At 40.4% G+C, this 14,440-nt stretch overlaps 1 protein-coding gene across 1 annotated transcript; it reads left to right on the top strand.

Annotated features, from left to right (window-relative positions):
- LOC109206326 (putative pectinesterase/pectinesterase inhibitor 26) lies at window positions 12,198-13,955 on the top strand. The gene is made up of 2 exons (XM_019369147.1): window positions 12,198-13,068; window positions 13,684-13,955. Exon 1 carries the CDS (start codon window positions 12,320-12,322, stop codon window positions 13,049-13,051), a length of 732 nt encoding a protein of 243 aa, XP_019224692.1. The 5' UTR covers window positions 12,198-12,319; the 3' UTR covers window positions 13,052-13,068; window positions 13,684-13,955.

Here is a 14,440-nt window from a genome sequence, read left to right as displayed (position 1 = left end):
GGTAACTTGGGGGAGGTTCGGGCGGCTTCCTGCTCTACCTCAGGCAGTATTTTGGCGCTGAAGTTGGTGACGAAGTCGGCGAGTACTTGAGACTTTATCGCTGTTTGCGGCTGATATGTTATATCGTGCTCGCTTAATTCGATGGCCCACTTGGACAATCTACCCAACAGCTCGGGTTTGTGTAGGATGCTTCTTAGGGGAAAGGTCGTGACCACCGAGATGGGGTGGCATTGAAAATAGGGTCTCAGCTTTCGTGAAGCTACGACTAATGCTAGGGCCAGTTTCGAGGTGGAGATACCTCGTTCCGGCATCGAGCAGGGTTTTGCTAATGCAATAGATTGGAGATTGCGTACCTTTGTTTTCACGGACCAAGACTGCGCTTACTGCGACGTCAGATACGGCCAGGTAGATTAAGAGGCGTTCACCTAGTTTTGCCTTGGCGAGTAATAGGGGCGAGGACAAGTATGCCTTTAGCTCTCTTAGGGAGTTGACGCATTCGGAATTCCACTGGAGTCCATTGTCCTTTTTGAGCACGTTGAAAAATTTGTGGCATCTGTCAGAGGATCGTGAGATGAACCTCGATAGAGTAGATATACGGCCGGTCAACTTCTGCACTTGTTTCTTGCTGGTCAAGATTCAGGTATTCCCTCTATAGCCTTGATCTGGTCGGGATTGACCTCGATTCCTCTCTGCAATACCAAAAAACTAAGGAACTTCCCCGAGGTCACGGCGAAGCACATTTTTTTGGGTTCAGCTTCATGCAGTATCGTCTAAGTATGTCGAAAGCTTCCCTCTTCTGGTCGATGTGGTCCTCTTTTCTTTTTGATTTGACTAACATGTCGTCTATATAGACTTCAATCGTTTTGCCGAGTTGTTCTTTGAACATCTTGGTAACCAGCCTCTGATAGGTCGCCCCTGCATTTTTCAACCCGAACGGCATGACTCTGTAGCAGTACGTCCCTTGATGGGTGATGAAGGTGGTTTTTTCTTGGTCCTCTTCCTCCATGAGGATTTGGTTGTAGCCTGAGTAGGCGTCCAAGAAGCTTAATAGCTCGTGTCCTACTTTTGCGTCGATGAGCTGATCGATGTAAGGTAACGGGAAGGAGTCTTTCCGGCAGGCTTTGTTTAGGTCTATGAAGTCTAGGCACATGCGCCATTTCCCGTTTTTATTTTTCACCATGACCACGTTAGCGACCCATTGGGGGTACTTTGACTCTCGAATGGAACCGTTGGCGAGCAATTTTTCTACCTCTTCGTGGACGACCTTGTTGATTGCAGCAATAAACTTTCTTCTGATTTGTCGTACCGGCGGGTAGAGTGGATCGACATTCAACTTGTGTGTTGCAATGTCTTTCGAGATACCTGGCATATCTGCATGGGAGAAAGCAAACAGATCGGCGTTGTTAGTTAAAAAGTAATGGAACTTACCTAGTTCTATGAGTTTGTGGCAGATATAGGCTTTTTTGTTGTGATCGCTTTCATCCAGCTGGACGGGGTCGAGGTCTTCCACTGTTGACCCTGTGGCTTCCACAACGTTAGGGTCTCTGATGACGTCCGTTTGTTTGTCGGACTCGGGCCCCGACTTCGGTAATTGCTATGCTCCTGAGCCCTCCTCTCTTGACTATTGAGTTTATGTGCAATCTTGGGCGATGCGGTAGCATTCTTGAGCTGTGCGCTGTTCAGCGCGGATGCTGAATATTCCCCATGGGGTAGCGAACTTGATGACCTGATATAAACTGGACGGGATGGCCCTCATGGCGTGTATCCGCGGTCGCCCTGTAATGGCATTGTAGGCTGTGTCTAGGTTCATGACATGGAATGTTGTTTCCAGGGTGACGCCCCCGGCCAGAACAGGCAATCTCTCGGAGGTTCGTTCAACTGCATTGTTAAAACATGTTAGTGTTATGCAGCGTGGTACTATCTTATCCTCGAGTCTCATTTGTGTGAGAACTCTGGGGTGGATAATACACGCGCCGCTCCCGTCGTCTACAAAGATTCTTTTTACATCGGTATCTGAAATTCGTAAAGTAATGACAAGAGCGTCGAAATGAGGTCAAACCTTGGGTATCTGACTTTTCCAAGATGATATTGTCTTCGAGGTCATCATACCATTCATGGGTGATCGACCGCTTCAATTTATGTGTGGTGGTGAACTTCACATGGTTGATTGTTGCTTCATCGCCTCAGCCGATGATCATTTGGATGGTACGGGCGGGGGAGGGTGGCTTTGGGGGGCCTTGATGTGGTTCTCGTCCACGGGCAAAATTGGCTCTCCCTCGATTGCTCATCAACTCCTTTAAATGTCCTTGGTGGAGCATGTTCACTACTTCTTATAGTAGGGCTATGCAATCCTCGGTCTTGTGGCCCCGTTCCTGATGGAACTCGCATAGGGCATTCGACTTTCTAGAATTTGGGTCCGACATCATCTTTGTGGCCATTTCACCTTAGGACCGAGCTTCTCCAGGGCGTAAACTATTTCTGAAGGGGACACACAAAAATTGTGAGCAGATAAGAGTGGAGGCATACCTCTTTCATTTCGGTGAGTTCCCGTTTGTGGCCCGGACGCCCTTCGGCTTGGCGGGGAGATAGTGGGATGGTCGCTCTGTTGTACGGTTGGTGCCTTTCCCGATTGAGGCATGGGCCTGTGTGATCTCTTTGGCTATCATTCCGACGATCTTACCTTGATTCCATTTGGATTGTCATTAGCCGTTGGGTCGCACCATTGAGGTCGTCTTCATCTGCCCTCACTTCGGCACAGTAAGCATTGTGAATTTCTTCCCAAGTGGTGGGAGGGTATTTTATAAGTCTGCTTAATAATTTTGTGGTCGCCCTTGACCCGTTCCTGTTTAAACCATTTTGTAGGGCCGCTACCACCATCCCTTTTGATACATTTGGCAGGCTCATTCTTACTCTATTGAACCGGGCGAGGAAGTCCTTGAGTCCTTTGCCAGGCGATTGTTTGACGGCGAATATGTCATTCACTCTCGCTTCTGCTTTCTTGGCCCCGGCATGGGCGTTGACGAACTTGTCGGCCATTTCTTCGAACATCATTATAGAACGTGCTGGTAATTGTGAGTACCATGTTAAGGCTCCCCCTATTAGGGTTTCGCCGAACTTCTTCAGCAGCACCGACGGTACCTGCTCATTCCAGAGGTCGTTGCCTTTTACCACCGTGACGTAATGAATGATATGGTCTTCAGGGTCCGTTGTGCCGTCGTATATTTTTAGATATGGTAGCATTTTGACAGTTTTGGGCATGGCATGTGGGGCTGCCTCCTTGCTGTATGGCTGATGTCCTGTTTTGGCAAGAGTTTCGGGGCGCCTGGTATCTTATCAACTCTTTCTTGGTGCTCCATCATTTGGTCGCGGAGCGCTTTATTCCCATTCTCCATTTTTTCCATTTTCTTCAGAACAGCTACGAGGGCGTCGTTACCTGCATCAACAACAGTGTGAGGGTTACCTGTTGGGGGAGGAGCGTGTTGCTCGTTGATGGTCATTGGGGTGTCAACTCGTGCGGTGTTCCTACTCGCCCCTTGAGCGGGTTTGTCGAGTATACTGCTTAGGGTACTTGTCAGCCATGCCTCCAATAATTTTTCACTACGGGAGGTGCTTCTTCCGTCATGGACGTGGAGGCTCCCTTCTCATGTGAAGCGGTTACACTCCCATGAGGAGGGGGTGAATCACTTTGCCTGGGTGAGGCACTCGGCGTCACATTCTCCTCGTCTTCCTTGTCCACCTCGTTGATGGTGCCTAGGAGATTGGTAGTGACACCCATCACTGCTTTCAGTCTTTCCTCTCCTTTTCTTGCCATTGTTAGCTTGTGCAAACAAGAAAATGGGAGCTTTTGTTGTTATATATTTTAAGATCTAGAAGAAACTAAACTTTTTAACAAGGATCACCCCACAGACGGCGTCAAATTGTTTGACCAAAAAGTTTTAAGCCCTTTTAGTTAAACCAATTTAATAAATAGATAAGGGGTGAATCCGAGTTAAAAGTAATAAATTCTAGATCCGAAATTAAGCAACTTAGACGGTATGGGGGCGTGTTCAAGTCAACAAATGTTGAGTTAATGTTCAATGACTAGTAATTAATACTATGATGAAAACATGCAATAAATGTGGTAAATGGAATTAAATGTAATAAAAAGAAATTTGTCACCCAAATATTGGATGAGATGGATGATTCCTTCCTCTGATTGCAACGTGTGACAAACAAACAATGGATGTGGAATATGTGTTCTTGGATCTTGTGAGCTAAAGAGGAATATTATATGATGGAACCAAACAAGAGAGACAAAATGAGCTTTTTGTATATTCTTGATAGTCAACTCAACTCTTTACAGGATGTTCTTTTATCAAAGTTCCGAATCCCCTTTTGTTTCCTCTCTCTTCCTATTTATAAGAGATATCCCTAGAAAACCCTAAAAAAGTACAATGTGGGGGAATATTCAATAGAATATTCCTATTCATAATCCTAGGAATATTCTAACAGCTGCAGCCATTTTCTCTCTACTCGACCTCGGCATTGGTCTCTCCCTTTGAGCGACTCCTCGCCCACTGAACCGTGCTTGGTTTCACCCCCGATCTCAGCTCGTCCGTCTGCATTCGCTAAACTAGACCTAATTTTTGCCCATACAATCACATAAGTAAAATTTTCTTTCCAACCAAATTGAATTAAACATATAAATAAAGTAACAGAAATGAACATGAAAATCAGTGACATTACCTTTTTCATTTCTTCAAAAATTCCAAAGTTTAATTTGCAATAAGATTTTGAAATTTGAATAGAAAAAACAATAGGAAAAGGTCCAAATTTACCTCTATGCTTTTGAATATTGTGTACATCTAACCTTCATTATACTATTCGACCAAATATAGCCCTACAGTTATACTATACGGCCAAATTTACCATTATCATCAGTAAACTTTTAAATACTATCCCTCAGTCTGTCAGGTGATCCAGAATCTCCCGATAGTTAAGTCACTTATTCTTCTTCTTGAATAGTTGGCATTTATCTGCTTTCTTAATTGAAAAGAATAAGAGAAAAATATTAAAATAATACAACGGTTAGTAAAGAAAGTATAGTAAATTGAAGAATCTAAATTAGGTAGCTTGTCTAAATTCTATAAGTATTTACAACACCCCAGCTTTAATGAATTCATTGCACCAAAGGTATGGAGATCACTTTTCAAGTACTAGTGATAGAAGTTGAAGTTCCTAGGAGACTTTGTATTGTCGAATTCAACTTTGCTTAAACAAATCTCTATGCATTGTGCACTCTTGAGTTAGTCGGCCGAACTCTATACTAACCAGACAAATACAAAATATATTCAAATATACATGTACTTACATGATAAGCAGCCGCATATAATACATAACAAATAAACCCACTGAATTCTGCAATGTGTATATGATTAAAAAATTATAAAAAATTTAAACCAATACCAAACCTATTATCACAAGAAGAGAAGTGCGTGCAATAGTAATTAAAACCATTGACGAATAATTTGTATAGTTTAGTACCTTTAGCATATCACATTAATAGTAATTTCTGAAAATAATGGATCAAGAAGAAGAACAAGTGATTTAATCAAAGGGTGTTGGAGGATTTTGGGTTTCCTGACGAACTGAAGGGTAAACTTTACAAGTTTGCGAATGGTAGGGATAAATTTATCTGAATAGTATAATCGAGGTTAAATATAGACAGTATCCGAAAGTAGAGGGGATAAATTTGGTCTTTTCCAAAAATAAAAATAAAAATATAACCCCATTAGGCTATAGCAACAATAATAAAAATAACCTTTCCTTTACTTTCATTACAAGTCAACAACAACAAACCCAGTGATCCCACATGTGGGATCTGGGAAGGGTAATGTGTAAGCAGTTCTTACACCTACCGAAAAAAAGTAGACGAGCTATTTCTAGTAGACCTTCGGCTCAGAAAAGATACAAAGGTAAAGAGGAAAAAAGTCTCAGGAAAGGTAAAAAGCAGGGAATAACAATAAGCAGCAATACCATCAAAGCAATCAGAAAATCAAAGCGCAAGAACCAACGGGTAGTAACAGAAATCTGAGAACAAGAAATACAAGACTAGCACTAAATAGAGCACTAAAACTACTAGTATGAAAGAAGAAGACGCTTGGCTAACTAACCTCCTACCCTAATTTTCTGACATAATTGTTGAGAATATAAGTTGTTGTATATTAGTTGGCTAGTTAGTTAATACAGTGGCTATTTATGTAATTCTAGTTAGTTAGTGAAGTCGGTTGGAAGCTGTGTATATATATGATCTACTACACACTACTGTAGCAAGCTGAAGAAATGAGAATCTGTTAATTTTTCTCTCCAAGTTTTATTCTGTTCTTATCCTCTCTTCAATCTCTCTTTTACATTGTTAAAAGTTGACATGGTATCAGAGCCTACTGCTCGAATCTAGATCGTAAATCGGTGTAGTTGCTGAATTCAAGCTCAATCGCTTCAATTACACAAGCTCTGTCTCTATAGTTGAAGCTCAACAATGGCGGAGGTTGATAATGAAGCTCCTGAGAAGCTAAGTCACAATCATCCCTTGTTTTTGAACTCAAATGACAATTCCGGAGCAATCCTGATCTCGCTGCAACTTCGAGGTCCAGAAAACTACTTGGTGTGGAGTCGAGCATTGAGAATTGCTATTTTAGGGCGAAACAAGTTAGGGTTCATCGATGGTACTTGTAGGCGAGGAAATTTTTGTCCAAATCTGGTCGATCTAGATGCAATGCCATATTGCTGTCATGGATAATGAACTGTGTATCGCCTGAATTGCTTAGTGGAATTGTTTACTCCTCAAATGCGAGTGTGGTATGGAATGACCTAAAAGAGAGGTTTCATAAGGCTGATCTCTCTAGAATTTTTCAGATCCATAAGAACATTGCTACAATTAATCAAGGTACTAGCTCGATCTCTTCCTATTTCTCAAAATTGAGACTGCTGTGGGCATAGTTTGATAGTCTAGCCCCAATTCCTGGATGTGGCTGTGAGAAATCACGTGAATTTGTTGTGTTTATGGAAAGGCTAAAACTCCTACAGTTCCTTATGGGGCTAAACGAGTCTCATGAGCAAGCTAGAAGTCAATTGCTCATGATGATGAGCTGTTAACAAGGCTTACTATATGATGATGGAGAGGGAAAGCCAGAGGGCAGTTGCACACACAGGTGTTCCAGTAGAGAATCCTGACCTTACTGCTTTTGTGTCTACTAAAGGTGGATTTCAGCAAAGGCCAAAGAAAATTTTTAACCTAGTCTATGACTACTGCAACTACAAGGGACATACCAGAGAGAATTGTTTCAAATTAGTTGGTTATCCTGCTGATTTTAAGCATAAGAAGAAAGGAAATTCATTTCCTACAGCCAACTTTGCAGGAAACACTGGTAATTCAGGAACACTAATGTCTACTAATGGAAGTCATGATGTATTTTTAGCAGCTAATTTTGCAGGTAATAACAGTGGAGGAAATCATGGGGAAAGGAGTCAACCTCAGTCTCACCCAGCAACACCACTTCCCTCAGCACTATACTTTACTCCAGAACAGTATAAGCAAGTCCTACATATGCTTGGTAAGGTAAATGAGGAAGCAATAAGCTCTGCTCAACCAGCAGCAGGAGGTATATTTGCATTCCTATCCAGTATAGTTGATGATAGGTGGATAATTGATACTGGAGCTACTAATCATATGGTAGGAAATTCTAAGTTGTTGACTAAATTAGACAAGGAGTCTAGTTTAAAATGTGGAAATGTGCATCTTCCAAATGGTAATGTGGTGTCAATATCAAATACAGGAACATCTAGTATACTCAGAAATCAGGATCTACACAATGTGTTGCACATTCCTGACTTCAAGTTTAACCTTTTGTCTGTGTCAAAATTGACAAAGGAACTGAAGTGTTGTGTGGCATTCTTTCCTGATTTTTTCCTATTCCAGGACCTCTTCAGTGGGCAGGTGAGGGGGATTGGTAGAGAAGATTGTGGACTGTACTATCTGAAGTCATCTCCAACTCCTACAACACCACTTACTCAACCACAACTACAAGGGTCTGACAGTAAAGAAGAGTGCTACTCCGTGTCTACTAATGTGCCACTATCTGTATGGCATAATAGACTAGGGCATGCTCCTTCAGATATGCTCAGAAAAATAAAGTTTTTGAAGCATTGCAAACTAGACAAAAATCATCACTGTCCTGTATGTCCACTAGGGAAACAGTCTAGACTTTCATTTCCTATCAGCACTACTAGTTCAAATAAGCCTTTTTAGCTAGTACATGGTGATGTATGTGGTCCTTATAGAGTACCTACACATGATGGTAAGAGATATTTCCTAACATTGGTGGAGAACTTTTCTAGGTATACTTGGATATTTCGGTTGAATAATAAAGCTGAAACTTTTGTCATTGTGAAGCAGTTTCTAGCTTTAGTGAAGAATATGTTCAACTCTAACGTTCAAACATTAAGAACAGACAATGGCTGTGAATTCTTTAACTCCCAGTTTGATGAGTTGATTAAAGAAAATGGTTGTACATCAAAGCTCTTGTGTTTATACACCTCAGCAAAATGGTGTAGTAGAGAGGAAGCATAGATCTATTCTAAATGTAGCCAGGTCCTTAAGGTTTCAAGGAGTTGTGCCTCTGAAGTCTTGGGGAGAGTGTGTTTCTACTGCTGTTTATCTGCTTAACAGGTTACCTTCTATCATCCTACAGTGTAAAATCCTCTTTTGAAATGCTACATTCACATCCTCCTAATCTTGATCATTTAAAAACTTTGGTTGTCTTGCCTATGCATCAAACCCCAATATTACTGATAAGATGTCACCTAGAGCCATTCCTGCTGCCTTAATGGGATATTCCTCTACTCAAAAGGGTTACAAACTCTATGATCTACATGCTAAGTCATTCTTTGTGAGCAGGAATGTAGTGTTCAGAGAAGACCTATTTCCTTTTAGACACTTCACTCCTTCTACTCTTCCGCTGTTTCCAGTACTAGAATCTACATCTAACCCACCTAGAAATAATCCAAACACCACTCCTAACAATACAACAACCCCTCAAACCATACAAGAAGACTTAGCTACAGAAAGCCCTGCACCTTTAAATCCATCCACCAATACAGATCATTCCTTACATCCAATCACACCTAACCACCCAAACAAATTCCATGCCCTCTACCACCAACTACTCCTGTGTTTGTGGCTCCTCCACCCGCCGCATTACACGGATCCTCTAGTGAACCTCTGTTCCAAACCCATGAAAACCCCTATTACCCATATGAATCCACCTTTAAACCACCAGAACCATGCTCTTACACTCCCCGTCTTGATCTCTCAGCTGAAGAAGAAAAGCCTCCCAAAAACCCTGAGCAGGAGGAGATGATACGAAAGGTCAAGAGTTTAGAACAGTCGTTCAGAAATATNGAAAGCGTTCAAGAATCCATAGCCAGGATGCAAGGACTTTTTCACAAAACACCAATCTCAGGTGATGCTAAACACGATACCCACTTACTTTAAACATCGAAACTCCTTCACTGATCATCCGAGCTCGTGACATCCTTGTCAACACCGAACTGAAACCTTGATCCTCACTTCAAATTCCATACCACTCACTGCACCCAGCATGCCAATATATGATAGAACACGATTTTCATCATAACTCCGTAATCAGTAATAGATTAACAGTTCATCATATAAAACTTTTCACTTAACTCACTTCAGGAGAACCATAGCAACACACAGGTGAATCCTCATAACCGTAGAATATGCACCTATTGGTTGCAAATGGTGTTCAAAGTCAAATATAAATCTTCAGGAGAAGTGGAGAGATATAAGGAAAGATTGGTAGCCAAGGGTTATAGTCAACAAGCAGGGTTAGACTACAAAGAAACCTTCTCCCCAGTAGCCAAAATGGTCACTGTCAGATCAGTGGTAGCTTTGGCAGCTTCAAGATATCGGTTCATCTATCAAATGGATGTTCACAATGCTTTTTTTCAAGATGATCTTTTGGAGGAAGTCTATATGACTATTCCAGATGGGTTTGCTAGACAGGGGGAGACCAAACGAGTCTGCAAACTACAAAAATCACTGTATTATCTGAAACAATCACCAAGGCAGTGGAATCTCAAGCTGACTGAGGCACTGCAGCAACTGGGATAAATTCAAAGCCATTTTGACTACTCACTTTTCACACAGCAACTAGAAGGTGACATAGTTGTAATTCTTATATATGTGGATGATCTGATCATTACAGGAAGCAACAATGATTTACTGGTCAAAACTAGGGAAGATTTTCAGAAAAAGTTTAAGATGAAAGACCTAGGAGAACTAAAATTCTTCTTAGGCATTGAATTTGCCAGGTCAAACAAAGGAATACATATGTGCCAAAGAAAGTATTCCTTGGAGTTGATCTCTGAACTTGGCCTAGGAGGAGCAAAAACAGTTGGAACTCCCTTGGAGTGCAATCAGAAACTTACCTCAATTGAATATGACAACAGAGGTACAGGTCATGAGGATCCTATATTAGATGATGCTGGGGAATACCAAAGGCTTGTAGGGAGACTCTTATATTTGACCATGACTAGACCAGACATCTCATTTGGAGTACAGGTGCTAAGTCAGTATATGCATGCTCCAAAACAATCTCACATGAAAGTTGCCCTAAGGATTGTTAGATATCTGAAAGCATCACCAGGTCTGGGACTCCTAATGCTAGCAACAGAAACCAAACAACTACAAGCTTTCTGTGACTCAGATTGGGGCTCATGTATGCAGACTAGAAGGTCTGTCACAGGATATCTTGTAAAATTTGGAGATGCCTTGGTGTCATGGAAATCTAAGAAACAAGAGACTGTGGCTAGAAGTTCAACTGAAGCTGAGTTCAGAAGCATGACATCCTGTGTAGCAGAAGTTACATGGCTAATAGGGTTGTTCAAGGAACTTGGGGTTGAAGTGCAGCAGCCTGTTAATTTGTTCTGTGATAGCAAAGCTGCTATCCAAATAACAGCTAATCCTATATTCCATGAACGAACCAAACATATAGATATTGACTGTCATTTTGTAAGGGAAAAGTTGAGTCAAGGAGTAATCACAACCCATCATCTCTCAACAAAGGATCAACTAGCAGATCTACTGACCAAGAGCATTGGAAAAGCACAACATGAGGCCCTGTTAAATCAACTTGGTGTTGAGAATATATTCAAAGCATTAGCTTAAGGGGGAGTGTTGAGAATATAAGCTGTTGTGTATTAGTTGGCTAGTTAGTTAATACATTGGCTATTTATGTAATTCGAGTTAGTTAGTGAAGTCGGTTAGAAGTTGTGTATATATATGATCTACTACACACTACTGTAGCAAGCAGAAGAAATGAGAATCTGTTAAATTTTTCTCTCCAAGTCTTCTTCTGTTCTTATCCTCTCTTCAATCTCTCTTTTACATTGTTAAAAGTTGACAATAATCCTGCTTAACTTTAAACCTTTAGACTCAAGAATTTGCCGCCAAACCTCTAATATCGCTTTAACACTGCGTCACGTGTCATAATCAAGAAGAACAATTAAATTACTTTTTAACGAATATATTTGCACCGCCAATGAGTTTACCTACAAATAATATACTTAACTAGTATAAATTTCAAATACAAAAATTTAAGAAAGACAAGGGTTAATAATAAGACAACAGAAAAGTTATACTTGTTGCCACCTGTCTCGTCTTATATAGCACTATTTTTATTTTAACAGTCAAACTATATTTCAAATATTTATTAAATATAATGTTGGTATTAAATATGTAAATATCATTTTAAACATAAAACTGCTACTATCCAAATTGATGTAGTACAATAATTAATAATCGAAATTCGTCATCAATTGTTGTAAAAATAGTACGGGCTAGCCAGTTTTCGGGTTAATCAATCAAAAATAGCTAGCGTTTGCAAAGTCATTGAAAAATAATCACTATTTTATTGCAACACAGAAAGTTCCAGCATAATATACTGGAGATCAGTGTGCACCTGTGTATGAACTTCCAACATATTATGCTGGAACTCCAGTATAAATTTCGATTACTTTTGAAGATGCGGCTACTTTTGATAACCACCTGTAAATCTGATTATTTTTGAATTTCTCTTGTTAGTAGTATAACTTTTGATTTATCGGCAAATTTAATGAAAAGAAAAAGAGCAGGACGTGCTTACAGTTAACATTTGCCCGCAGAGTATACCTACCCAAATTCTTATCCAAAGTCCTCAAACCGTGTCTTACAACTTTTCTTCCCTCTTTGCTCAATTCTCTTTTCCCTTTCATTTCTATGGAATCTCTGAACTTAGTCAAAGGCTATGGCAAAATTAACCTTTCAGAAGATCCAGCTTCTTCTTTGTCTACTCGCAGAGCCGCCCACAAGCGCCGCCTCGCCATCGCCCTCACCCTCACCCTCTTCCTAACTCTACTCATCTGCGCATTGGTCGGCGCGTTTATCCACGCGTCCAACTCCAAAGACCGCACACCTTCTGTATCATCCAACTCGGCCGATTCGCTCAAAGCCGTGTGCGCAGTGACTCAGCATCCCGAGTCATGCTTTGATTCCATATCTTCCCTCCACAGCAGCCCACAAAAACCCGACCCGGAACAATTCCTGAATCTTTCCCTTCAAGCAACAATTAGAGAATTAACCAACGTTTCTTCGCTCCCGAAATCGCTGATCTCGAAAGTCAATGACCCGGGAACAGTATCGGCGTTGAAGGACTGCGTCAGCTTGTTCGATGACGCGCTGAGTCAACTCAACCAGTCGGCCGAGTTGCTCCAAGTGGGTCCCGGTGAGAAGGCTTTGACGGATAAGAAGGTGAAGGATATGCAAACATGGATCAGCGCTTCAATGACTGATCAGGACACGTGTTTGGAGGGACTGGATGAAATGGGATCGCCCTTGGTTGGGGAAGTGAAAGCGCGGGTGCAGAATGCTAAAGAGTACATGAGCAACACCTTAGCAATTCTCAGTAATATGCCTAGCCTTCTTCAAAAGTTTGGTATCACTTTGCATTGAGACTTCAAGCTGTTACTGTGAGTTAACATTTCAATTGAACACCCTGTACCTTTTTTTTCTTTTTATTGTGTCTTATTTAATATTGCTGGTGTAAATTCATCAAACTAGTTACTAAATTGTAAATTTTGAGTTAATTTTCTCTTTTAAAAACCACATTTTGATCATTTTATTAAGATTTTCTTTAACTATGACTAATACCAATAACATCTTCAACTCCATAGATGAAGTAATTTTCATCCCAAAAGTGTTTAAAGTTATATGTTGACATTATAAAGATCTTTTATACTATGATAATTAGAATGAGAAAGACGACCGCTCCAACTATATGATAAAGAATTTTGCAACGCCGGTTGCTGTATCCTTAGCCACATCCCACAACACCAACAACAAACTCAGTATAATTCCACAGGTGGGATCTGTGGAGGATAGTATATGTAGGCAGACCTTATCCCTAGAGAATCCCACAAATGTGTTTAAAGTATATATATTAATGGATCAGAATATATATTAATTGATTCATAGTTAAGAGATAAAGCCATGTGTAAAGAAACTTTGTAAATATATTTATTGATCTGAAGCAAATATTGTGTTAGAGGTGCTATTGAAAGTTTCTTGCCTGTTCCCTTGAACAGGGTATGAATTCATAAATCCTTTCACTTCGATCAAGATCAACTCCTTTTATGTCCCAGGAAAAAGCTAAAAATTAAAGCTTACTAAGGGGTCGTTTGGGTTGAAGACAATTTATGCTGGGTTTAATTATGCTGAGATTAGTTATATTGAGATTAATTATGATGGGATTAGTTATCATGTTATTATTTCTTATTGATTATTTGGTATGTTGTATTAATTCTGGGATTGTCAATTTTACTGTTTTATCCTTGGATTACTATTCCATCTTCTGACAGATATAAGTTATCCTGGTACTATTTATAATCATGGAATAAATTTTCCCAGGATTAATAACTGAATAAGGATAAAGCGGTACCAAATTATTATCCTAAGATTATTTTTGCTTATCCATTATATGAAAGGACCCGTAAATGGTAAAGATATCTCACACCTAGATGAGGCTCAGTGCTCAAGATTAATAGACTAAATCAGAAGATAAAAGGAGAAGAGAAAGAGCAGAAGATGAAAGAGGGGTTCATTTTCCTTATGCTATTACTATTATTTACCAGGCAGAAAGAAAGAGCCCGCTTCTGGACGAAATGAGTTTTGTTGTGTATTCCCTTTTTAGGGTCATGATTTCCTTTGCCTGCTTGGTGCTTTCCCTCTCGTGACAAAAGGTCGAAGAGTATTTTGCTACTATGTGATGAAAAGCAATCATTCTTTCCTAATTGCGACCAATATTATCAGGAATTCAAGCCAAATTTTCCTTATCACTTATCA

The sequence above is a fragment of the Nicotiana attenuata genome, chromosome 2 (assembly GCF_001879085.1).
Source record: "Nicotiana attenuata strain UT chromosome 2, NIATTr2, whole genome shotgun sequence".
NCBI classification, from domain to species: domain Eukaryota; kingdom Viridiplantae; phylum Streptophyta; class Magnoliopsida; order Solanales; family Solanaceae; genus Nicotiana; species Nicotiana attenuata.
Note: the sequence above shows the minus strand (reverse complement) of the source record. Positions and strands in the feature narration are given on the sequence as shown.

Excerpts from the sequence above, each read along its gene's own strand:
- LOC109206326 (XM_019369147.1), top strand. The coding sequence starts at position 12,320 with ATGGAATCTCTGAACTTAGTCAAAGGCTATGGCAAAATTAACCTTTCA.